The following is a 25,845-nucleotide window of genomic DNA, read 5'->3' on the forward strand; positions in this document are numbered from 1 at the left end:
GATCATGGGGGTAACCCAATTTCTTGAGCTCTAATTTTTCTTACTGTAAGCTAGAAATTCTGGTGTTTTGCTGTGCATTCCTTGCTGATCTCTGACTGGTGGGGATTAGAAGTGCCACTTTCTGAGGTGGCAGCTTTGACTCTGCAATTTTCTATTCTATTTCTTTTATTTCTGGTAATGGTTACAGGCCTCTCGATCTATGTTATTCTCAGGAAAGATCCATAAACCTACCTGGTTGTAGGTGGAGCCTAACCAGAGGACACTTATTTTGATTTTTGATCTTTTCCCATGAAACACTGTTAATTTTTAAAGAAGCTGAACTCTGTGGCATTGTTTGAGGGTTGCTAATTTGTAATACGAATTCCCTGCCCTCTTGTTTGTGTTTTCGCCTTCAGGTCCCAAGTGCCATATATGTGCTTTCATGGGGTTCTTTCCAGAAACCCAGCACTCAGAAGTGGGCTTCTGCATTTTTTCTATGTTTTCATTAGCATTGCCAAAAACCTATTTAAGTCTGTTTAACAGGCCTCTGGTTTGTTGAACAGAAATGCAGAGGAAGTGTTGTTTTTCTTCCCTAAGAGTCAAAAAATTAAAAACTGTCTTTGGTACCATTTTCACAAGGGTAGTTTGATTCGATCTGGGTAGATGAGACACAATCACCTTTTCGTAGTTCTTCTTTTTGTTCCTTACCGGTATATCATCCCACTGCTGACTCTTCACAAGTTCGTAAGAAGGTTCTGTTAAATCAAATTTGGGAACAGGGAATCCAGGAATAGCATTGTGCAGATGGAAACCAAATGTCACCAGCCAGCTGTTAACATCTAGGAGAAGAATGTTCAAAATGAAACGTGTTGGAGTTTGTTTTGTCCTTTCATAAATTTAAATTTTTACCTTAAAAAGAAAATCCAATTTCACAATTAATACTCTGAAAAAGAGCACACGTTTGTCTTCATCCTACAAATCTAAACCAACTCTCTATATTTAGACGTGAGATGGTAACCTTCACAGCAGAACTATGTCAAGTGCTACGAAAAATGCAGAGTAATAGATGCTCAACAGACTGGGTAAGCCATCACTCCTGCTAAGCTGCAGCCTTTGCTAGTGATGGCGATGGCAAGGGTGGTGACAATGCAGAGCAGCATGAGAGAGACAGACTTGTAGAAAACAAAGGAAGTTTCTTTTGTAGTTAGTAAAGGCTGGTCTCAAATAGAAGTTACGTGTTATTAGCTCTCAAAAGCGATTGCCCAAGGATATGCAGATTTCCACAGCCCAGTTTCTATTAATAAAAACCCTAAATTGAGAGTATTAAAATCAACAGTTGATTCTTAATCAAAGATGAATGCTGAAAGCCGGCAAAACTGGCCAAGGGCACAGAAGTCCTGATTACCATCACTTGTGACTTCAAAGGCTCACTGTGCACAGGTGGAGACAAACTTTTTGGGGAAAGAACCTGGAAACCTTTAAGATGGTATTTTAAAATACTGCCATGTGACTCCAAAAGCCATTAAGCGCAGAATAAGGCTTTTATTCTATTCTAGAGGTTATAATGTTGCAGAGCTACTCAGCAGGCTTGCAGCTTTATGAGTACGGTTGGGTGTAGATTATTTTATATATTAAGCACATTGCTGGAAAATTTGAAATTGCATTTCACCTAATATATTTTATGCTGTTCCATCTCTCTTTTGATGTTTTTCCGAAAGTGCTGCTATGGCATTCCCTGCAGTCCACGTTGCTAGGAGAGGATGAATTCAGGAGCTGTGGGCTTTCCAGCCTTTCAGTCAGCCCCCGTCAACACCCCTTAAATAACCAGTGGTAAACTGCTTGTCAGAATGATGGAGAGCCACGTCTTTCCCATTTCCTTCTCTAGGGCACAGACTCTCACCTCATTGCCAGGCTGGCAGGTCCTTCATCCAGGCATCATATGGCTATAAAACCAGTGGTATTCTTTCTATTTTCAATGGGGTGGTGGTCGTGGTGGGGAGAAATAAATCCTAAGTGGTTCACATAGGATGCAAAGGGATACAATTTTTGTGTATGTGAGAGTGTATATGAGTTTGGGGAGGGTCTTAGTTTTGGGAGAAAATTCTCCCAAATGTTTGAGTATTGGGGGCAAAAATTCTGCTACTTTGAACAATGTCTGCATAACAGTGAAAATCAGAGGGCCGTAAGTATTAAAAACACTGCCAAAATAATGGGATTTGAATGCAGATGTGTACTGAAAAACCCTGAATAAGAATCAGGCTGCTGCTGAATCAGGAGGCAGAAAGACGGGACTTTCAGCTGGTTCACATGGAAGAGATATGAAATGCTTCAGGCAGTCTGGAAAGGTAGGAAGCAGATGTGAAATGAGCAGAGGGCAACCTGTTGAGAGCTGTTTTGAGAACTGAGAGAACAGACATCTCAGTATATCTCAAATATTGAGCTAGAAAAGAGGCAGCCTAAAGGAGCATCTAACACAAGCTAAAACAAAACAGAAATACCTTAAACCAAACCCAAAAAAGACATCAGGAAAGAACCTTCCTCCAGGAAATATACATGTGGTAGAGGGGTTAATTATGGCACTGTGTATCAGGAACGGAGGGTAGGGCAGCACGATTCAGAATTCTTGGAGCAGAGGTTGAGTGAGGAAGTCAGCTCACTAAAGGGAACTAGAGTAGTGCTCGCAAGGACCTTGTCTGTTTCACGTGCTAGTTGTTCCGTGGCGGCAGAAGTAGGACCTGATGCTCTACATCTTGCATAACTAAAAAAGTAGCATGCACTAAACTTGGAAAGATCTTAAATCTGTACCCTGAAAATTGTCCCACATTCGTGGAAAAATCAGTGTGCCCAGTAGTGGTGTCACTATGCAAGAGCTGCATTGGCAGTGAAGACAGATGTAAGAAGACAGAAGTGAGACCGGATACAGGATCCACTGTCCAAGCAACTGATGGGAGAAATGGCTTCATTACTGTCCTGAGGTGATGGTGGTGAAGCAGGAATTCCACACCTCCCAGGGATGAAATGGTGTCACCCTGTGATTCTACCTTAATCATCTCCATGAGAACTTCACACGTGTATTAAAAAACCCAACATGACACATTTGTAAGGTAGTTACTATTTATTGCAGAATTTCATGTATTATATTTATGCCATAAGGAAATGGAAACTCAAAAGACATGACTTGCTTACAGAGCTACACAACCTGTGGGTGAGGAGTTGCGACTGGAACTCCAATGCTGGGACTCTGGAGTTCATCATGCTTTTTGCTCCCCCATGTTCCCCTTCTTTAAATGCCTAGAGTTCATGTCATTTCAAAAACCTGTGGCCTTGGGCACTGGCAGGCAGAATAGGAAGTAACTATGTCTCATTTTCCCTTTGTGGTTTCTCTATGGTTCCATAGAGAAATAAATACATTTCAAAGGTTAGCCATTTGATTTTGCATGAGTAAATGATAAAGTTTTTAGAAAGCATTTCCAGGGCTGGGCGCGGTGGCTCACGCCTGTAATTCCAGCACTTTGGGAGGCCGAGGCCGGTGGATCACAAGGTCAGGAGATTGAGACCATCCTGGCCAACGTGGTAAAACCCCATCTCCACTAAAATAAATTTTAAGAAAATTAGCTGGGCATGGTGGTGGGCATCGTAGCTACTCAGGAGGCTAAGGCAGGAGAATCGCTTCCCCAGGAGGCGGAGGTTGCAGTGAGTCGAGATCGCACCATTGCACTCCAGCCTGGTGACAAAGTGAGAATCCATCTCAAAAAAAAAAAAAAAAAAAAAAAAAAAGCATTTCCAGTTATTTTGTGTATGAATCTAATGATGATGGTACCCCAGCACTTGGAGAGGAATAAAAATGCTTACCTGTGATGTAGTCTTTCACATCATGAATTTTGCTTGCAGGGTTGTTATTCCTAAACATGTACAAGTTAAAAGGAGCTGGGTCCTTCCCAATTCTTTTCCAGATTTCTATGTCAGGTGTTGTCCACCGTCCTGCCAAAATGTCATAATCTCTTTCTCCAAAGTGGATTAATTTGGTGAGTGGGTCATACAGGCCACCATGAAATCCAATTACCAGTTGAAAGTCAATATTGGAGTCAAAATAGATTTCACCATATGCAGTGTACTGGATCTGCTTCAGCATAAGCCCATTGCTACTGAAAACGGCCAGTGGTGTCCCTGTGTTATCTGATGCAATGTAGAATTCATCCCCACTGCTGATTTCCATGGCAAAAAGATGTCCTTGGAGATCATAATATAGGGAGGTAATTTCTGAACTCGAATGGTTGTAGACATGAGTAATCCTAGTGGGATAAGTTAGGTCAGCATAAAAAAACTGCAGATGCTGTCCTAGACTGGTTTTGCTAGAAACACGCCTTCCCAGGCCATCATAACGGTAGAGCACTGTCCAGCCACTGCCTTTACTGTAAACTCGAGTTAGAAGCCCCTTGGAGCTATATTCAAAGATTTCCGTGCCCCTTTGACGTAGGAAACCGTCTTCATCCAACCGGTACTGAACATCACCCAGTCGAGTGATTCTGTCTCGAAGGTCATAGCGAAGGGGTGTCAAACGTGCACTATTACTTGGGTTCAGTAAATGGAGGTTTCCGTTCAGATCATAGTTGTATCGCCACATTATCTTTTCGTTGAGGTAAACCGTTTGGAGCTGCCCGTCAACATCATATTCATAAGCATATTTGGTAGTGTTGGCAAAGGGCCCTATTTTAATCTCTCTCTTGGTTACTCGACCCATGTTATCATATTGAATTGTAATCCAGTACATGAGCGACCTGAATATCTCATACTGAATTTCCTTGATACGGCCATGAGCATCAAAGTGCTTCGTATAGGTCATTACAGCTGTAGAAATGATCTGGTTAATATCATAATATATAACTCCAAATTTTCCAAACTGCTCAACTTTGCCGGAAATGTCATCAAACTGATAGAGATCAATGGGCAGTGGAGTTTCGTTGATCACACCCTGCATGCTGGTCACTCGAAAGCTGTTGTCATAGCTATAGTCAAATCTCGCATTAACCATCCCGTCTTCACTGAAGCGGAAAATCTGTCTGTCAATCAGGGGACCGATTTGCCTGTATCTAATGGTGCAAATAAAACCATCACTCTGGAGGTTTACTGTCTTTAGGACTCCTGCTGTTTCATCATAGGTAAAACTGACTCTTGTGCTATCATATAAAATTTCTGAGAGCCTGGTCTGCCTTCTGTATTTGAATAAGACCCTCCGACTTGTACCCAAGAAAGCGGTTTGCAGAAGCAGCCCTTCCTCGTTGTAGTCTGTGATGACGGAGGCGTTGCTTTCCGGGGGGTTGTATATGTTGCGGTAGTAGCCAATGGATCGGATGGTCTGCATGGTGTGGCGAGCCACACTGGGCATGGTGATGGCAGACAGGCGGTCCCACATATCATATTCGAAGATGTATTGCCGCTGACTATGAAGCAGAAGAACCATGGACTGTAAAGAAAGAACATACCGTTATCCAGTGTTCGTCAACGGGAGATGCAAAAGCAGATTTAGTGACCACAAATGCACAGAAACATTCCACTAGAGAAAATGATTTTCATTTTAATTGAGTTATCCTTGACCTTATGTGTTGTTAACGTTTCTCTGCCTAATCTGCTGGGATGCTTAATTGCGAAGGGTTCTGCAATTAGTGGCTCAAGATTCATAATGTGCTGCCTGTCATGACTGTGCCATCATTGTCTTCCCAGGCATTCATAGCCAACCAGCAGATTGTCAATGGACCTGGATTAGTCATAACACAGGCATGATCAAAGCTGCTTTACAGACAATATTTCGAGAAGAAAACAGCATATGGGGCATTCAGTCCTATCCATAATTAGCAATTATTTAGTAAGGTGGGTTTCCCCCCTCATCTGACTAAAGAACCACTCCAATCATGTTTCATTTCTTGGGTGTTTGGGGGAAGGGCAAAGCAGTCACAATATTATTTTATGAAGAAAAGACATAAAATTAGCCACAAATAAATAAGTGTACACAAAGCATCAACATCAACAAATATTGTGAAATTAATCACATGGTGACTGAGAGCTATAAATGCCCTTAATAGAAATATTATATATATACACACAGGCAAACTGTTACAAGGCGTCTGTACTGACAGTAAAATCTCCATTTCTTTTTGTGGATACCAAATCCGACTTGCATCTCAGGAGTAGTAAGAATGGTTTGGACTACAAACTGCTTTGGTGCTAAATGATGAAATGAGTAAATATATTAAAAATGAATCTGCCTACTTCGTGAGCCACTGCAGAAAGACAAATGACAGTCATTTATTAGGCCAACCAGCGTGAGAGAAGGTCATCCCAGGCCGGTTAAGTCAGGCTCAGCAGTGATAGAGGGCGTGGGTGGCTCTTTCCTCTGAGGAAGCTTCCTCTAACCCCTGTTGGACCCAAATGGAACAACAGTAGCACAGGGAGGATGCATAGGCTGGGAGCCGTCCTGGGACTTTCTCCTTTGCCTGACCAGCTTCTGCAGAATCTGCTCTTTGGGCATTCCTAGGGGCAATTTTTGCATGCAGGTTGTGTAGTAAATGTCCTGGGAGTTGTTCCTAATAGTTTGCATTCTTCCAAGGAAAGCTAGGACTATTGCTGAATTCACAGGAATTCATACCTACTTTTGGAGTCATCTGAAGTCACATTTGATGGTAGTGAGTAAAACATTACTTGTTTTGCTATGAGTAATTTTCGGCTTAGTGCGCCCACCCCAGTAAGAACATGGAAATAGTCTGGGTAAATTTTAGGGATTTGGGAGAGAGGAGGAGAAAGATCTGTCTGTCTTTTCTGATCCTCCTGGATGCATGCAGTGATCTTGGTCACTGCCTTGGTCATTTTGTGACAGCGGCTCTTCTCAATGATATGCTCTGTGCTCCCTCTAAACATTTCCTAGTCCCACTGTGATCAGTACTACACATTTTTAGGGTTGCGTTTGTATGTTTCTGTTACTCTTCTCTGTAATGCACTTAATTTAAACTGGGGAAACTGCTCCAGAATGAAGCCATCATCCTTTCCCACTTGGAAACTTTGCCTTAGGGGCTTGTCATCCAACAGGTGTGGGTCATTGTCTCAAGGGTCAGTCTCTGCTAAGAAGAGCAGACAGGTGGGTTTGCAAGAGGACAGACTGGCCAGGAGGGTCCTCGTTGGAAACATTCCAGAGGTAGGGGGCTGCTGTAAGAGAGGTCACATCCTACAGTGAGCTTTGGATCTGAAACGGGTTCTCGGGAAGAGTGTCCTGTGCAGGCGCCACCTGGAATTAGGTGAGATCGCTCCCGGTGCAGGGGGTTAGGTTGAGGCTGAGTCATTCTCCAGGGCCCATCTGGTGAAGAACAAGATTGTGTGAGGGGAGCACAGTGACAACCTGGACAGGCTGTGATGTATTTGGTGACAAGAGTTCCTCTGTGTAACCTGTGCGTCGGGAGGGTGGAGCAGTAATGCCGAGTTGAGTGTATAGTGCTTGCTGCTGGGAACTGCTGGTGCAGTGCTCTGTGATCTGAAAGCTACCAAAGCTCAACATAGAATCATTTTCTAGGGCAAACGTTTGTCTCAAAGGCAAACGAAACATTCCACAAATAGGATCTTTGGTGGATTATATTTCTTAAGGAAGGAATTACAGGGAGATTGCTCTTTCCTTTTTCTTTTCTTTCTTTTCCTTTCATTTCCTCTGACCCTGGTCATACCCCAAGCTGCACAGCATACAACTTAGCATTTTGCACACGAGGAACCTAAGTCTCCATTTTTGATACTGTACATAGTTCTCAAGAACGTGAAACAGTCTAAGCTAGGATGCTTACCTTTTATATGCAGAAGAAAGGAATGATGCCACAGAGTACCCGAAAGTGTGGCTTTCTAAGAAAATCGCCTCTTTTGGTTAATAATGCATAAATGGGATCTACATGCTTTTTATGATTATATTGAAGCTCTGCCAGGAACAACACAAAGCTGACAGCTTTAACTGTGCTAATGTAAGGCTCTCTCTTAAATGAAAGAGTTAGCACGAAAATTATTTACAAGCGACTTACATGCTCAAGGTCTAATTTGTGAATGTTGTCAATGTGTAAACTTGGCAGGTGGACAATGTTATTGCTTGTTTGTTTACATCATAAATCACTTAAAAGGGTCTCAGACAATAGAACTTAACTAAAGAGAAACTACTTTGCTAATGCAAATTCATCATTGCTGTGCCAGTGTGACTTCCATATTGATACTTGGAATAATAAATGGAACTCAGTCATGTGCCGCTGTTTTTTCCCTCTTAGCGCTCTGGATGATTGCTGAAAAATGTTTCCCTATTTGTTGAGCTTAGTTTGCAGGCATACCTTTTCTAAATATGTGTAACTCCATGTTTTACCATCAGCAAAGACCCGAGATACAATCCTCCCCTGTCCGTCATAATCTACTTTCTCGCTAGTGGTGCCTCGCTGGATGCTGGCAATTTGACCTGTGGATGAATAGGTGACATTGACGGCCATCAACTTGCTGCTCGGCAGCCAGAGAGTCGGGTGCCCAGATGTGTCGTAGGCGATCCTCAGCAGAAATTTACGGTGGTCATCATAGATCTTTTCTGTCTTTGTTGTTCGATCAAAGTCAACTGAAAGGAGGTTTCTGCCATTAACCTGTTACAACACCAACAAGATGATAAAATAAATCATGTTATTCCAACACTGGAGTCCCCAGTATTGTTTAAACACCGTTTATGATGATTGATTCTCTTTGTCAGTAAATTAATTTAGCAACTTCTTGGGTACAAGTGCAAGCCAATAGATTAACTGCTCTTTTAAAATGTTTTATTAAGCAGAAAGACAGCCTGGCATTTGTTCAAAACCACTTCAATTAAATTTTGTAAACTAAAGCAACCGATAAGAAAAATACAAAAATGTACTTGCTTTAGCTCAGGAGATCTAAAGGTGATAAGCATGACACCTATTCAAATAACTCAAAGCTCCTCCCCCAAAAGACACTGGAAAATAATTGCTTAGTAGATTAATCATGACTACATTAAATGGAACACAGTGGTAAATGTGACTCTAGCCCTTTGAAGAGCAGTTAAGTAGAAGTTGGAACCCACATTACTGTAAATTATTAATGAATTTAAATAGCAGCAGGTTATAAACACGATCACTGCTTTTGGCCCAGTGCTGTAACATCACAATTTTTTGAGAAGGCCTTTTTCTTTGGAGACGCTCTGGTTAACATGCAGGGACTTCAGAGTCCTTTACCAGCACATATATATGATCTGAATATTGTATGTATTTGACAAATTCAGCACCATGTGTTGTCATAGAGTCTCAGTGGCTAGGTGCCATGTCCAGAACCTTGGACTCAATCTGGCTGTTACCGTCTGCCATCTGAGGCACACACAACCCAGCATTTGCTATGGCAATAGAAATGTGGTCCCGGTTACATTCTGCTTTACAAATAGTCTCCACTGTTTGCAGGCTGTGAACCACTAAGGGCAGAGACCACGGCCTATTCATACCCTGGTCTTCTATAGCACCTTTGTGGGAGGGGTGGCTTCAACATTCCAAAATGCTCATTAACTCTCTGGATTGTTACAAATTTGTATATAACTTTGTATAAAACTTTATATAACCATGTTCTAGCTAGAACCTTCAAAATCGACAGAATCAGCTAATTTTACACACACACACTCAAGTTTATATATAAATATATGTGTATATACATACATGATATATATTTGTGAAATTTGGGATAAAACTGCCTTTTGCATTCTATCATTGACATTAAACATGTCCCACGCAAAAATACTCCTTAAGCTTAAACTTTTCCAATTGGCTGTTCAAGGGGAGTATTGTGAAGTCCGTGGAACGCTAACTCGATAAGCTAAAAAGAAGTGATGTTGTTGAGGGCGGGAAGCACCCAGAGAGCTGATTTACAAAAAATAAGAAAGCAGAGCCCTGGATAAAATTGTATCTTTTTTTTTTTTTTCTGAAACGGAGTTTCATTCTTGCCATCCAGGCAGGAGTGCAGTGGTATGATCTCTGCCCACTATAATCTTCACCTCCTGGGTTCACGTGATTCTTCTGCCTCAGTCTCCCAAGTAGCTGGGATTACAGGCACCTGCCACCACACCCAGCTAATTTTTGCATTTTTAGTAGAGATGGGGTTTCACCGTGTTGGCCTGGCTGATCTTGAACTCCTGATCTCAGGTGATTTGCCCGCCTTGGCCTCCCAAAGTGCTGGGATTACAGGCGTGAGCCATCATGCCTGGCCTAGAAATTACATCTTTTCAGTTCTATCAGCTAATGTGGGCAAAAACCCCACAATACTGTGTCAGAGCAGATAGAGTGGGGGGGCATTGGCTGGGGGAGGAACCCAGGAGTCCAAAGCCTGATCTCTAGACCTGCAACGGCATGCCCTTGGGCTTTTAACCCCTCTGAATCTGTTTTGTCCATCTGTAAATAAAGAGGTTGGCCTAGATCCCTTAGATTCTGTCTTTCAGTGAGTTTTATTTGATTCTGACCAGACAGCTGGAGGCTTTCTGAGCTTCCATGTGGCAATGTCTGCACATTAGTTGCTCCCTGTCTTATGTGAATTTGTGAAACTTTATGAATTGAGCTTTGTAGAATGCTTTGTGTACCTTGGAAAGACGATACTAGCTAATGTTACAAATATATATTTTAAAGTTTGTAGAAAGATCTGATATCAAATTGATACATGGCATAATCAAGTTCTGCTTATATCTGCATGCATTCCATTTCTGATGCCTCGAGAAGAGGTTTTGCACAATTTAAATGGTTTCCTTAGGGTGCTTGAGTGCCTGTGATTGTGTTTTGAAAGGAAAAAATACTCTGAATGTTTAGGGTTGCCTTCTTTTTTCTTCCTTAGATTATTCCGGGCTTCGGAGGAACCATGAAAGACTGTGTAGTTTCCAGGGACGGTGCTACCATGTTATTGCACATCTGTTTGCGTTTTCCTTTGCATTCACTTTAATTTGTATTAATTATTTACTGCTTCCTGGACCCTCCTTCATCTCTGCAGTGTTTCCTCTGGTTGGAGTATGGGAAATCTGGACCACAGAGTGGGTATGATGCACTGCTGTAGGGAGACAGGCATGGAGCCCCATCTTTTCATGGCCTCTATGCTGCTCTGGCTTTTTCTTTTTGAGATGGAGTCTCACTCTGTTGCCCAGACTGAAGTGCAGTGGTGCAATTTTGGCTCACTGCAACCTCCTCCCCTCAGGTTCAAGCAATTCTCCTGCCTCAGCCTCCCGAGTAGCTGGGACTACAATCTTGTGGCACTATGCTTTGCTAATTTTTGTATTTTTAGCAGAGACTGGGTTTCAACACGTTGGCCAAGCTGGTCTCGAACTCCTGACCTCAGGTGATCCTCCTGCCTCGGCCTCCCAAAGCACTGGAATTACAGACATGAGCCACCGTGCCCGGGCCTGGCTTCTGATGTGCGCTTTTGGTTTCTGAGTGTGGCTAGGCGACATGGAAATACCCAGGTGCAAGTCAGATGGTGCCATCAGTGTGTGAGCCTTGGACCAGCATCTGGAAGTGCTGTGAGACTCAACATCTGGATAGAAGTTATAATTTTCCCTTTTATCCAGACAAGTACTGGATGCAGTGCCTTTCTTCTATCCTCAAACCAAAGTAATGAGGAATGACTTAGAATGTGGCTATGTTTTTTCCCAAATTCCCAACACAAGCCAAGGCCTTACCCGTTCTTGCTGTTTCCAGACACCGCTCGCTGTTACTCAGCATGGAAAGTTTCAAAAGATACTAACAGATCTCATGTGTTGCATCCCTTTTAACAAGCCAGGACTTACTCCTTCGGGTATTGTGAACACAGTAGCAATCGAGGGACACTTCCGTTCCAGGACATGGTCTTGCTTCACCACGTCTTTATGACATCAGGGCAATTTTCAATCTTTTTTTTGGTTATAGTCATAAATTACCAGCATTATTCCAGGATCCAGTGGCTTTTTTTTTTTTTTTTCTTGAGACAGGGTCTCACTGGGACACTCAGGCTGGAAAGGAGTATGGTGGTCTAGGCTCACTACAGTGGACTCAAGCGATCCTCCCATCTCAGCCCCTTGAGTAGCTGGGACTAGAGGCATGCGCTACCACAGCAGCCTAATTTTTGTACTTTTAGTAGAGACGGGGTCTCCCCATGTTGCCCTGGCTGGTCTCAAGTTCCTGGGCTCAGACAATCCACCCACCTCAGCCCCACAAAGTGCTGGGACTGCAGGTGTAAACCACTGCGTCTGACCTTCTGATAGCCTTTTAATATATATTTTTAATTATTATTAAAAATATCAGGTTAAGCCTGGGAGTGGTGGCTCATGTCTGTAATTCCAAGACTTTGGGAGGCCGAGCCGGGCAGATCATTTGAGCTCAGGAGTTTGAGGCCAGCCTGGGCAACATGGCGAAACCTATCTCTACAAAAATACAAAAATTAGCCGGGCATGGGAGTGCACGCCTTTAGTCCCAGAAACTCAAGGGGCGGAGGTGGAAGAATCACTTGAGCCTGTGAAGCCGAGGCTGCAGTGGGCAAAGATCACAATACTGTATTCCAGCCAGGGCATCCCGGCAAGACCCTGTCTCAAGAAAAAAAAAGTACACACACACACACACTTAAATAATCTAAAAGCGAAACTTTATCCCAGCTCACTGCTACACCTCCAGCCATATAAAAATGAATCTATTAGTGAGCCAAGATCACGCCATTGCACTCCAGCCTGGGTAACAAGAGCGAAACTCCATCTCAAAAAAAAAAAAAAAAGAATCTATTTGTTACGTATGAATAAGAGATCACCATGAATTCCTTTGTGATGTGTGCTGCTTTTAAGTAAGCATGGAAAAAAATCTCCATTTTCAAAGATCATGTCCAGCATGATTGTAATTAATCACAACATCTCTTTGATGTTGGGAGCGGGCAGCTATAATTTCCCCTCTGGAATGCTTGAAAAGAAGGACGCTACACAATTTTCCCAGGGAGTGATGCCAACTCATGGAATTACACTCACTTATCCAAGATGTCATGTGGGGAAGTAAGGAAGGGCAGACTCGTTCCCCAGTACACTGGGTGATGATATCAAGACTCTCTTGTGTCCCTGTTAGAGCATCAACTTGCTACAGGTTGTTTTGTGTGTCTGCTCCGTCAGCAGGTGCCAAGTGCAGTGTGCAGTCCCACGCTAGGCCATGCCACTCAGATTAAAGTGAGAAATAGGCCACTACGCAAATGTGACTGGCATAATGAGATTTAAATACGCTATCATATTTATGCATGCCTTTAAACACACGTTTGGCTTTCAAATTTTGAGATTTTCTTTTTTAAAATGATTCACGATTTTTTTTCTCTAAGCTTCTGAATCTGGGCAGCTTTAGGAGATGAATTTTATTATTAGAACATCATGACAATTTTTTGTAACTGATCGATGGCTGGTTGTACAATCCAGTAGTGATAAAACCTAGGAATATTTACCAAATATTATAAGGCGTAGATAAGCAACTGCTATCTAGGTGTATTTTTTTTAAACGAGCCACAAACAAGTAAGTACAGAATAATTTTGTCTTTGTTCTGCTTCCTTACATCCCTATCACAGTTTCTTGTGCTTGTTATTTTCTTCTGTGTCCAGCCTGTCCCCTAGTGCACTGTTTCATAGAAATGCTTTTTTACATTGCTGGTTTCTTATATAATTTTTCCTTTTTTACTTCCTACCTTTTTTACTTTTTAAACTTATATATATTGCCAGGTGTGGTGGCTCATGCCTGTAATCCCAGCACTTTGGGAGGCTGAAGTGGGCAGATCACTTGAGGTCAGGAGTTTTGAGACTAGTCTGGCCAACATGGCAAAACCCGTTTCTACTAAAAATACAAAAATTTAGCCGGCATGGTGGCGTGTCTTAGCTACTCAGTGGGCTGAGGTATGAGAATCGCTTGAACCTGGGAGGCGGAGGTTGCAGTGAGCCAAGATCGTGCCACTACACTCCAGTTTGGGCAATAGAGCTAGACCTTGTCTCAAAATGAACTACACACACACACACACACACACGCTGTACAGAGAGAGAATGATATCTTTATATCTCCATTTAACTTATTATTTCTAGTGTTAGATTTACAGCAGTCAAGCATTTGCAAGGATGTGCTGTTCATACAGCCCCTCTCTTAGGAAGATCTAGATGCAATGACACAGAGAGAATTCATATTGTAAGGTTGGCTTTCCTCATTCTTTCATTTATTGGATAAATATTTGAGTGCCTACCATGTGACAGGCACATAGCTAAATTTAGGTCAACAATGTAAAAATGAACAGAACTTTCTGCCAGGAAATAATGCAAGGTAAGAGAGGAGGCATCCTCTGTCTCAGGGAAGAGTGGAAGAGAAATGGGGGGCCTTTTGGGCTGATTCTCACTGTCTTGGTGGGCCCAGGTCTTCCTCTTCTCTATCTGGCAGACTCCAGGCTCAGTCCTTAAACCAGATTTTCATATCGTCACTTTCTCCCTAGCATTTCTCTCTTAGAATCCATAGAGGAACGAAATTAGCAGTCAGAGCTGGCACATCCAATCTTATCTTGAAAGTAAGAAACTCTCCCTTGTGATCTTGGCATTGTCTCTCTGAGAGCAATCAAACATATCAGCTGGAAATCTCCTTTCAGTGGGATGGCACAGGCCATTTTAAGTAGCGTATTTTCTAAAATGTCTCGCTGAGGCATTGTGGCTCTGCCATTTAGAAAGAAACTGACACCCAGGCCTGTGGCACGGACTCTTCCTTCCCCGAGCGTGGTATTTTCTTCATTTAGGATTAGGCAGAGAACCAGGGACTTAAGATTGGGTTTCCTCTCTTTTCCTCTCATCTTCCTAAGTTCTTTTTATGTCTTGCAAAGCAGTATTACAAAGAAAAAAAAGTACACACTTGTTTATAACTTGTCTCCAAGAACAGCGGGCAAATTGTTGTGTGGTCAGTTTCTGGACAAAGTATTTCCTACTCCTCCCTCTTTCCATTGAAATTTTCCTATCCAGCAAGCTCAACAGCCCTTTCCTATCCATCTGGTGTGTGAGTAGAGGAGATTATCTGGCTTAGGGTCACAGAATATATAACAATGCCTTTTCTTTTCTTTTTTCTTTTTTGAGATGGAGTCTTGCTCGGTCTCCCAGGCTGACGTGCAGTGGCATGATCTTGGCTCACTGCAACCTCTGTCTTGCGGTTCAAGCAATTCTCCTGTCTCAGCCTCCTGAGTAGCTGGGATTACAGGCACCCACCACCACACCTGGCTGATTTTTGTATTTTTAGTAGAGATGATGTTTTACCATGTTGGCCAGGCTAGTCTTAAACTCCTGACCTCAGGTGATCCGCCTGCCTCAGCCTCCCAAAGTGCTGTGATTAAAGGTGCGAGCCACTGTGCCTGGCCTATTTTTAAAATACTTTCACAGTATCTCCTTTGATTTTTCTAACAACTGTGTAAAACAGAGGCAGTACAGAGTAAATTTCATTTATCTGGAATATAGCTATATATATCCATCCTATCTATTTGTTATGCTATTAGGTAAAAAATATATATCTATATCATAATACAGATATCATGATATAGATAAGGAAACAGATTCAGAGATGTTATGATTCTCCCGTAAGGTTTACTGTTAGCAAAAAGGGGAGTCTCATCTGGAACCTGTATTTTTTTGAACTCTAGGTAGGTGCTGTGTCTTTGGTATGCAGAGCTTGGGGGACAGATGTAATCTATGTCTTTGTGTCTTTTGATGAAGTTCTGGGTTTGAGAACAGGTATGATGCTGTGTGCATGCGTGCACGTGACCCCTGCTCCAGGACAGTTGAGTAAGAGGAGGCCTGTGAACTAGCCTTACGTTTGCAGTGGTCCAAGGCAGCAGGGACCCTGGGAAGCAGCAGTGAGCAGAGGCAGCAAATGGGGATGCAGGCAGCAGCAGCTGCCGGGGTTCAGCAGAAGAAAGGGCAGCAGCTGGAGTTCCCTTTGGGAATAGATCATGGCCCTATTTTTTTTTTTTTTTTTTTTTGAGACAAAGTCTCGCTCTGTCACCAGGGTGGAGTACAGTGGTGTGATCTCGGCTCACTGCAACCTCCACCTCCCGGGTTCAAGTGATTCTCTTGCCTCAGCCTCCTGAGTAGCTGGGATTACAGGCACCCACCACTGTGCCCAGCTACTTTTTGTATTTTTAGCAGATATGGGGTTTCACCACCTTGGCCAGGATGATTTTGATCTCCTGGCCTCATGATCCATCCACCTCGGCCTCCCAAAGTGCTGGGATTACAGACGCGAGCCACTGTGCCCAGCCAAGACCATGCCCTAGGAAAGTGACCTGGAGCTGATTTTTGTGATCATTGTTTTGCCTTCACTCCTCCTGATCTCATTTTCCCTCTAGTGTCCTATTGCTTTTTCTTCACAGCCCTCTCATGACCTGACCTCCCTCCATCCTCCCCAGCTGCACCTGCCAGTACAGACCCATGTGAGATTGGAACTACACTGAGCGTGGTGCTCATACTCAGTGTAGACATGAGGGGTGAGCAGGAGATGCATCCTGCCCTCAGGGACATCTGCACAAATCAGAGGCCTGCATCTGTCTCCTGCTCTACAACACATACGTACCCTGAGCTTGCGACCAAAGACATTCACTTTCCCTTGGGCTTGCTCTTTTCGGAATCTCCATTCCACCAAGTTTTGACCATTCTCACCAGGCAGAGTCATGTTTCTTTTGGCAACGGTTGGATTAGCCGTGCCAGCCAGAACGTGCGGCTCTGTTTGGTAGTGTGAGTCCAGGCCACTGGCGTAGATAATTCTAAGGGAGCCATCATAACCAATCTGGTAGCTGTTTCTTAACTGATCTAAAGAACAAGAAGCACAAAACATGAACTATTAGATATGCATTCAATACTTGGTCAGTTGTGCAGTTAGACGTGATGTAAATTTCTAAAAGTTGACAAGGAATAAGGAATACTTAATGATGTCCTTCCAGAAAGAAACAAAACAACTTTAATTTCTGCCATTTCATGCTGTCAGAGGTTTGGCTAAATATTAAAGACAAACTTTAGGGGAATTTAAAGTCCTTCTCTACTTTAATAGACTTCTTTTTCTCATTTGCCTGATGAAATGAGAGCTCGGCCTCCATGGGGTGTTCATTAGATAAATATTTTGTAAAGAGGCACATATGTGATCTTTTAGGAGGGTGGTGTGAATACCTTTGAGGTCTTAGAAGACTTCCTTCCCCTATATCCAACCCCTGTATCTTCTGTCAAAGATCCTTTGAAAGGATTAATATACATATCTTGAATATCAGAAATAGAAAGCACTATTCCCTCTGAAATTGACTTCAATAAAGGAAGACATTTTATATTTTATACAAAAAAAAAACCTCATACTGTAGACTACTGCCTCAATTTAAAATTTTGAAATAACATAGGACCATTTGCGGAAGAAATGAATTCAAGCAATAGCAGTTTTAGATGATTACTTCATGGGACAGGTTAAAAAAAATGAGTCAAAGAAGTTTAATACAGATTTAGTAATTATTCTTAGAGCTGTGACCTCACAATTACAAATGTCATTGTGGACAGGCTTTTTCAAATTTAGAAAGGAATATGGCAGGAGGTTCCATTATGGAGATATGGTATCCACATGACTATGGATGGAATGAAAAAATGGAAACTCCAGGCATTACATAAACGTGTAGTTGGATTTTGGGATAAAATTTCCGTGATAGGCAGATTAAAATACCGCATCACATATGGATTCAGAAAAGTGCTATGTCTCAAACTACTGTACTTAGATGACCATAAGAGAACCTGCTCTGGAAAACTGTTAGGTGATGTGAAAATGGTCTGATGATGCAGGTGAAGGGCTGGAATGAAGTTGTTTTAATATATGGGAATGGAAATCAACACTATTCTGAGATTGACAGATCATTTTATATGTGGTTTTAAAATATGTCTATATTAGTAAATAAATATTATGTGTACACTGTAGATTATGTCACTAGTATTTCTAGAGGTTTATACTTTCACCTTCCCTTTTCTGGCTCACCTTGGAAAATGGGTGTTGCCGCATTCTATCTGGGTGCTAGTGGTACAATGATCCCTTTAAAATTACGCTTTCGTATTTACCTTGAACCATGGTGTAGAAGGAATCGATTGAGGACAGATTTGAAGTGATGCTGACATCTTCTTCTCGGCTTGATGACTCAATGTCCACTGTGATAGCCTTGTCCATGTCCCCATGCAGGTTTGTGACCACTCCAGTTGGAAATGTCACGTTTGTCAGACGACCTTCACTGTCATAGCTAAATACAAGAGGCATTAACTCAGTGTTAAATAGGAAACTGCAGCTTCTTCTGACTTACAAATACAACGTGTAGCAATATTAGTTGCACAAATTTGGAGGAGTATTTGTCTTTGTGCATGAGCTATGCAGCGTGAGGACTTCAAACATGCTTTGAAGTAATCAAAAACCTGTTTAACACAGAAAAACCTCACCAGTGAGAGCACAAGTAAACAGACCAGCTCTCCATCTCAGCACATGATGCTTTGAAGTGTGACCAAAATCCTCCTGCACATCTAATTTGCTGTTTCAAAGGGAACATGTTTGCTGATATTAAATCCTTAGTATTCCTTCATATTTTCTACAAAGTAGGTTTACTTCACTGTTACATGAGTTCTTAAAGATTTACTGACTTACTCCCTCCGTGGCAGTAGAGTACAGTATGTTTACGTCCATGTGTGTATTTGCATATGTAAAAGAATCCTTTTAGTATCTTCACACATCTTCAACAAATTAATAAAATAAGAACGTTTTAAAGACTTTATTTCTCAGTGATTGACATACTTTATAAAGGTAAACTAACTTGAATGCTGCCCGTGGTGATGATGACCCATCTTGTCTACAGTGATATTGCACGATTGGGTGATACCTTGCATGGTGATTTATTACGTTCACTGAAATGAGATGCAATATTTTCTGACATTTAATGATTATTTGTTTTATTACACACTTATTCTTTTTAGCAGACAAATATGAGAGGAATTTATAATTTAAGTGTCAAAATACATTTTAAAAGCTGTTCTGTGCTCATAAATATGCATCATAGATACAACATTTGACTGAAGAACTGAAGTTTTGTGACTTTTCTATTTGTGGCAGCACCAGAGAAAATTTCAAAAATGACAGTGTCATCTGAAGAAAGAAAGAAAAAAGCAAAATTCTGGATGAGACTTTAGGGGTTTCCTTGAGACAACAATATATTAAAGGTTGGATTTCAGATTGGATCTAAGGCTGCTTCACTAATAAAAGGTTCTCAGTGAATCGTGTCCTACTTAAAATAAGCCCAGACACAGAGCTAACAGAGAAACAATGCTATGAGAGAAAGTCAGGTTACCAGGGGAGGAAAAAAAGTGAAGGGGGATCATAATCATAGGTGGAAACATGGGGCAACACAGACTGAGGGGTGGAAAAGATACTTACGTGATATTTTAGAATAAAAGGATAGACAGGTTTTTTTTTTTTTTCAATTTCACTTGTTTATGAGATAGAGAGTTTTTAGTGAGACATTCATTCTGAAAAATGGTGTTGGTAATTAAGAGAAGATTCTAGGTGAGACAGAGAAGAATCTGCCAGGACAATGATATAGTAGTGAGAGGGAAGAAAGAGAGGAGGAAGGCGAGGGAAGGAGGTCTGTTCCGCGCCCAGTGATGAGCTGATCCCATTAATTCTGTGGGGACAGTATTGGTCAGATCGTGGGTTTGACTGACATGATCTGATAACGTGCCATGCTGCTCAGCCAGCGGCAGGAACGGGCATTCAGGAGGAGAAGCCAGGGATAGAGACGCGGAGAAAGCAAATGCACCATTAAGTGGAATCATTGTTTAGACTCACAAAAGGCAGAGCTGAAGATGTCTTCCCCACCAACCCAAACGCCCCTAGCAGAGGAAAACATAAACGAAAGAAACCCAACAGAGTTTATTGCTGTCATCAGTTTTTTGAAGAAATGATTGCTTTTGAAGAAACAAGCACGCACGGGGTTATTTATAGAGCAAGCAATGCAGAATTACAGAATTATTGACAAAACCAGCCTAAAGTTCTGTCGTTAAGTTTGGCGTAAGTCTTGCAGGACATCACACATCTCAGAGCATGAGGTGAAGAACGTGCTGTTGGGTTAAAAAATCCACGCCCTTTTGAATGCCTCTACATAAAAGAATTCCATATTGCATTATTTTCCCCCAATTTCAGAGATGGAAAATGAAAATACGATGGGGTTAGCTGACTTGATCTGGCTCTCACTCTATCTCATGACTGGACCATAACTGGAACTTTTGTGCAGCTGACCCCAGGTCCATTAGCCCTCCTGTAAATCACAGGGCCTGATTGAAAGCTGGGAACTCTAGCTTTAGATAGATGGTACCGCCTGCGAGCAGCCTGCTGATTCATTCTCCTCTGCCCTTTTTTGACCCTTTTGCTGGTTTACATTTTCTAGCCCCATTCAATCTGAAGCAGGAACTTCACCTTTCTCCTGTAGAAAGCATTTCTGCAACCTCTGCCTTTGCTCTTTCACTGGCTTACCACACGTTCCATTCCCTGCTGGGCAGGCACTGTGTATCACAGGATGCTGGGCACAGGAAGATGCGGCCCAGGAAGCTGAGCGCTCAGACTATCACCTATTAGCCTTTGGTTCTTCAGGGAATAAAAACACAAGTAACCTTTGTAGGTAGCACAGTTAAAATGACAGAGGGTTAAGCTGGGATCTTAGTGGCCCAGCTTCACATTTTAGCCCTGGAAGTTCTGAATTTGTACCTTCCAAGGAGTAGCTGAACCTCAGTGCAGGCACCAACAGCGCTGAAGTGTTTGCATAAGGAAGGCCGCTCCGGTGTCAGGGTCCTCGGAGCTCCTATCTAGTCCGGCACCCAACAGCTTCAGAACAGCCTGTCTGTGCCAGCTCAAGTGTGAGGATATTGTGAAAACAAAGAGTAGAAGTCTGGGTGAGCAGAGGTCACACACATGACAATTTAACTATTAAAAATGAGGGTCCTGTGAGGCTACCACTTACCAGAGTGAGCAGAATGGGAGAAGTGTTCATGCTGGCATAGCTGGGGAACAGCTGCACCAAGGTGGGGACCAAGCCAGGGCCGGGAATAGACGTGGGATCAGGCAGTCAGGTGGGGGGCCGGGTGGGGCTGGCAGGGCTTTGGAGGAAGAGGTCTGGGGGTGCAGGAGCCCCGCTGAGGCACATAATTATACTGGAGGGGAGTGTTGGGTGGATCTCCTTACTGGAGAATATGAGGTGCTGCAGGTTTTAAAGAAAGCAAGGTTTCAATGAGGAACCTAAGGTGGGGGTGAGAGTGGCTCCCTGACTTGCCAATTTTACAAACCACGAAAAATATCAGGGACCAACACAGGGTGTTTAAATTAAAAACTGCTACCTGTTACCTCCATCATTTCATAAACAAAGACCGTTTAAACATATCAAAGACAGGCAGGACCTTTTTGCTCAGTGAGTTCTTTAAAAAGGACTTACTTTTTTTCTGACACCGAGTCTCGCTCTGTCTCCCAGGCTGAAACGCAGTGGCACATTCTCGGCTCACTGCAACCTCCACCTCCCAGGTTCAAGCAATACTCCTCCCTCAGCCTCCCGAGTAGCTGGGATTACAGGCGCCTGCCTCTATGCCTGGCTAATTTTTTTTTGTATTTTTAGTTGAGACGGGGTTTTACCATATTGGTCAGGCTGGTTTTGAACTCCAGACCTCAGAACTCTGCCCGCCTCGGCCTCCCAAAGTTTTGGGATTACAGGAGTGAGCCACCGTGCCTAGCCAAAAGGACTGTTCTTTAAAAGCAGTGAATAAAGCTTTACGAAAACATTCTCCACATCATTATTTTTCTCATTTCAGTGTGGATGAGTGAACGCTTTTTCACAGATTAGCACCTATGTCAACAGAAATGAAAACAAGACGGAAAGACATTAAAAAATGACCCAGGGGTGCTGACTAAGGGAGTGAAAGAAAATAAGCCTTCAAAGATGACTCTCAGGTACTTCCATAACGCAAGGCTAACTCTTCTTTACCTCGACAAAAGAAGAAAAGCAGTGCAACCACAAATACCCAACTATCCTCTGAAACACTCGAACCCGAGGTCCTAAAACAGACCTTCCCAACCAGATACGGCTCTGGGCAGATCCTCTGCTTATCTGCCAGTGTGGCCTACCGGAATGTGGCTTGGCCTTAGTGTTGAACTAGCCCTACCCAGCTTGTAGATTTGAGAGGTGGTTTTCTTTTATTAGCTTTTTGAATGTACAATGCAACAGGCTCCAGGGAATTTGAATAGAACATCAACTTCATGCTCTCCATTGCACTCCTCTGGCCTTAGCCTCATAGCTTCAAACTCATAACACAGCACATTCCTTCCTGCTCCTGCCTGACTCCTCTTTACAAAGGACTCTCCCTGGAAAAGACAAACTTCCTCAGGCTCTCCATGACCTACCACTCTTTCACTGATGGGATGCCCTTATTTGATGCTTATCTACTTGTTCGTCTTTAATTTGGATTGCATGTTTGTCTAGATTTGCTGTTTTAGCCTTTGTGGTATATTTTTAAATCTCTTTTTTAAGTTTCCTAAGTAGTGGGGTTATTGACACATGCCTCAGAGAATCGCAGCCTCAGTCATTCTCAGCTGAGAATGCTATATTCAACCTGACATGAAATTTTCTCTCCGCTCCCCTTACAGACGTGAAGCTCCCAACTCTCTCCTTTTCCTTGGTTCTGTCTCTCAGATATTTATCTTTCCATTCCCAGAGCTGCCCTAGACTTTTTAAACAGGTCTATCTACCTCTTCCCATACTCACTGATACCAAATCAATCTTCTGAAACACCACGATTATAATACCTTCCTACTTAAACATCTTCAGTAGATGCTCAACAGAGAGAAAAATCGACTGATTTAGACTGTTACCAACTCAATGTCAATAGTCTATTGATATTGCAAATTTATTCAAGTGGAAACAATTTGCAGTTCTTGAAAACTTTCTTTATAACTTGACAACAGGAGTATTTATCGTCTTCGGTGCTTCCCGATAAAATGATTTATTTAACCAAAGGTTATGTTTTTAAAATTATCTTCTGCTTTTGAGAAAACTATGTATAAATCAGAGCACAGCTTTAGAGGAGTGCATACACCAGGGCAGAGAAGCCATTCTAACTCTGGGGGTGGGCTCTTTTGAGGAGTGACGTGCCCTTTATCCCTTCTGAGGATTGTCTGGTCCAGAATTCAGCCTGACATGGAATTGGTCTGTCTCAAAGATGAGACCAGCATGTTGTTAAATGTATATTGGCGGCAATGCCCTCCCCACACCTCTCATTTTCACCTAAAGAAGCCGGAATGAGAGTCAGTGAAATGTAACTGCTTTCTCTGGTCAAATCCAAGCCTGTTCTGAGAAGGCAAGACAGCAGCAGAAGCTAGCCTTCATTCTGAAGGCTTCCAGATGGGATAAATGTTCGAGTTTCCTTATGAGTGGCCCTTCCTCGGCATCCTCCTCAGGGCCATCCCAGAACTAGCCTGCACTGAGAGCTGCTTAGTGTGGTGCATGGGTTTGCTTTCAAACTTGAATCCCAGTAAGAACTCTCATGAAAGACTTAATTAACCCATCTTTCTCCCACTCTCGCTTGTTCTCTCTAATGTATATGTGTGTGATGTGTATATATAGCATAGATAGTATATATACATGTTTATATAATACACACACACATTATACAGAGGGACAATCTTTTCTTCCATCTAACACAGTTTAGGCTCAAATTTCCTTCCATAGTTGAACAGCCAACAACAAAAACAAAAAATCCCCTCCATCTTGTCTTCAGTGACCACGATGCTTTTCCCACAATGCTAATTTGTAACAGCCTCTTATCTGTTGTTGAGGTAAAGTGGAACAAAATTACTAACCCTGTCATGACTAAACACGTAGACACAAATCACTCCTTAATCTCATTCCTGAGGAGGGACACCTGCACAAACAGCGAACGTCGAATGGTGGGCTGATGCGGAATCTTAATGGCAATAATGTGACTTGTAACAGCAACAGCCAAAGAGTTTACATTTAAATCTTCTGGGAAGGACACTGCGGTTTATGTATTTTAACAATTATCTCATCAACACATCATAATTTGTAGCAAGGTAGTAAGAAATCCTCAAAAATCAGGTTCTGGATAGAAAATGCTTCCATCACCAAGGGAAGTACGGCAGTCAGCCTATTCTCACATCATGACACCAGCTGATACTCCATTGACTGCTTCCTACATATTATCAAAAACGACAGGAAAATGCAAAAGAAGAAAGACAAAAGAAAGTATTATTTTACGTGAGTCTGGTCTCAGTGCTAAGGGGATCTTGATGACAAAGGGGTGAGAATTGTATGGGGTGAGGGTGGGTAACCCCAACGTGAATTTCTCTGTTGCTTCTGCATTTAATTAGGAGGTCTTGCTGATGGGGCAAATTCTGACCCGTGCCTTGCTCCATAAAACCAGAAAGGGTAGCTGTCTGTAGACAAGCTTTCATTCCTTTTTTTTTTCAAACACCCCAGACAACATGAGTTCAGAGGCATGTAGACAAGGGCAGAGCCTTCCCCACTCCTCTCTGGTCCAGCCCTTTTGAACACTGAGCATAGTGATAGATGGTCACAGAAATGACATTTTCTTCAAGGATCAAATTCAAAAATAGCGACCCAATGCCTCTTTCCTTTCATAGTCATTATCACATCAGGGAGAACTGACAAAGTGATAATATCCAGCTCTGAAATTCACAGGCCTTGAGACAAAGGCATGCAAGTCAGGGCATTCCAGAATTAGTTCCCTTAGGGATTCGAAAGATTCTGGGTAATCCATCATTAAGAGAAGAATCATATTTAAGCCAGTCTTTTTTTTTTGTTTTCTTTTTTTAATTGTTTATTGAGTGAGGAAGGCTGACCTGGGTGGGATGCGGCTTATTTGTTTAGCTATCCGGTCTTGAAACAGAGACCTGCTAGACAGCTGATGGCAAGGAAAATTTTTGCTCCAAAGAATCTGTAAAGCAGAACTGTGCGTGCCCTCATCCTCCTGGATTTATTCCATGGATCTGGAAGTGCTCAGAGGACAAACTCCTCCTTCTCTTTTGTTCTCCTTGTATCCTGGTGCTTGTTCAGCTGTACACAGATCCACACCCTGGCAGTGAGCAAGGACAGGCAGGGCTGTGAGAGGCTTCTAGTAAGTGGAAAAGATTTTTAAAAAGTAGGTGGCCCATTTGGAAAGAGAAAATTCTATTTATTACTATAAATTGTTATTTCTACCACCAACATAACACTTAAGATACGAGGTTTGACGAAATGCAATATGCACAGCTGTTTTAGCAGAGACTTGGTTACTTTTGTTAAGTGTTGTTTCTTTTGGAATAAACCTTGACAGCAGCCTATGAGAAGTTGGAAAGAAATGGTAGAATCACATATTTTCTTCTGAATACGAAGTGATTTTTAATTACTAAGGAGCATTTCATATTACAGGTGAGGGTAAGAAAATCAGGAGAGGTGCTCTCACTTTCTCACAGTCACGCAGTTAGGAGTAAGTGACACAATCAGGACTGGAACCCAGGTTTTTAGTCTCATCTCATGAGCGTCAATGACTTGGAAAATGGAGGTGAGGAAGGAGGAAGAGAAGGAAAAACAATAGCAGTAGTAGACAGAATCAGAGTCTAGATGACAGAATACGGAGACGACCGTTACCTACTCACAAGCTTTAAGAGAGGAAATGAACATCGTGCAAAGTGCAAGAAGGAAGGGGAGGCAGAGGAATGGCCAAATTTGGGCAGCTAAGGAGCAAAAGGGAACAAAGAAAGAAGATCAAAT

At 42.4% G+C, this 25,845-nt stretch overlaps 1 protein-coding gene across 6 annotated transcripts in view; it reads right to left on the bottom strand.

Annotated features, from left to right (window-relative positions):
* The window catches only part of TENM3 (teneurin transmembrane protein 3), a 1,556,403-nt gene that overhangs the window by 3,099 nt on the left and 1,527,459 nt on the right, over nt 1–25,845 (bottom strand). For all 6 annotated transcript variants that reach the window (XM_064369979.1, XM_064369982.1, XM_064369985.1 and 3 more), the window contains 5 exons: nt 18,101–18,276; nt 16,590–16,825; nt 8,325–8,621; nt 3,832–5,443; nt 688–818 (listed from right to left, as the gene is read on the bottom strand). In XM_064369979.1, coding sequence (XP_064226049.1) covers nt 688–818; nt 3,832–5,443; nt 8,325–8,621; nt 16,590–16,825; nt 18,101–18,276 — 2,452 coding nt within the window. The remainder of the gene's footprint in view (nt 1–687; nt 819–3,831; nt 5,444–8,324; nt 8,622–16,589; nt 16,826–18,100; nt 18,277–25,845) is intronic.

The sequence above is a fragment of the Aotus nancymaae genome, unplaced genomic scaffold (genome assembly GCF_030222135.1).
Source record: "Aotus nancymaae isolate 86718 unplaced genomic scaffold, 86718_ANA_hifiasm-v0.15.2.pri h1tg000006l, whole genome shotgun sequence".
NCBI classification, from domain to species: domain Eukaryota; kingdom Metazoa; phylum Chordata; class Mammalia; order Primates; family Aotidae; genus Aotus; species Aotus nancymaae.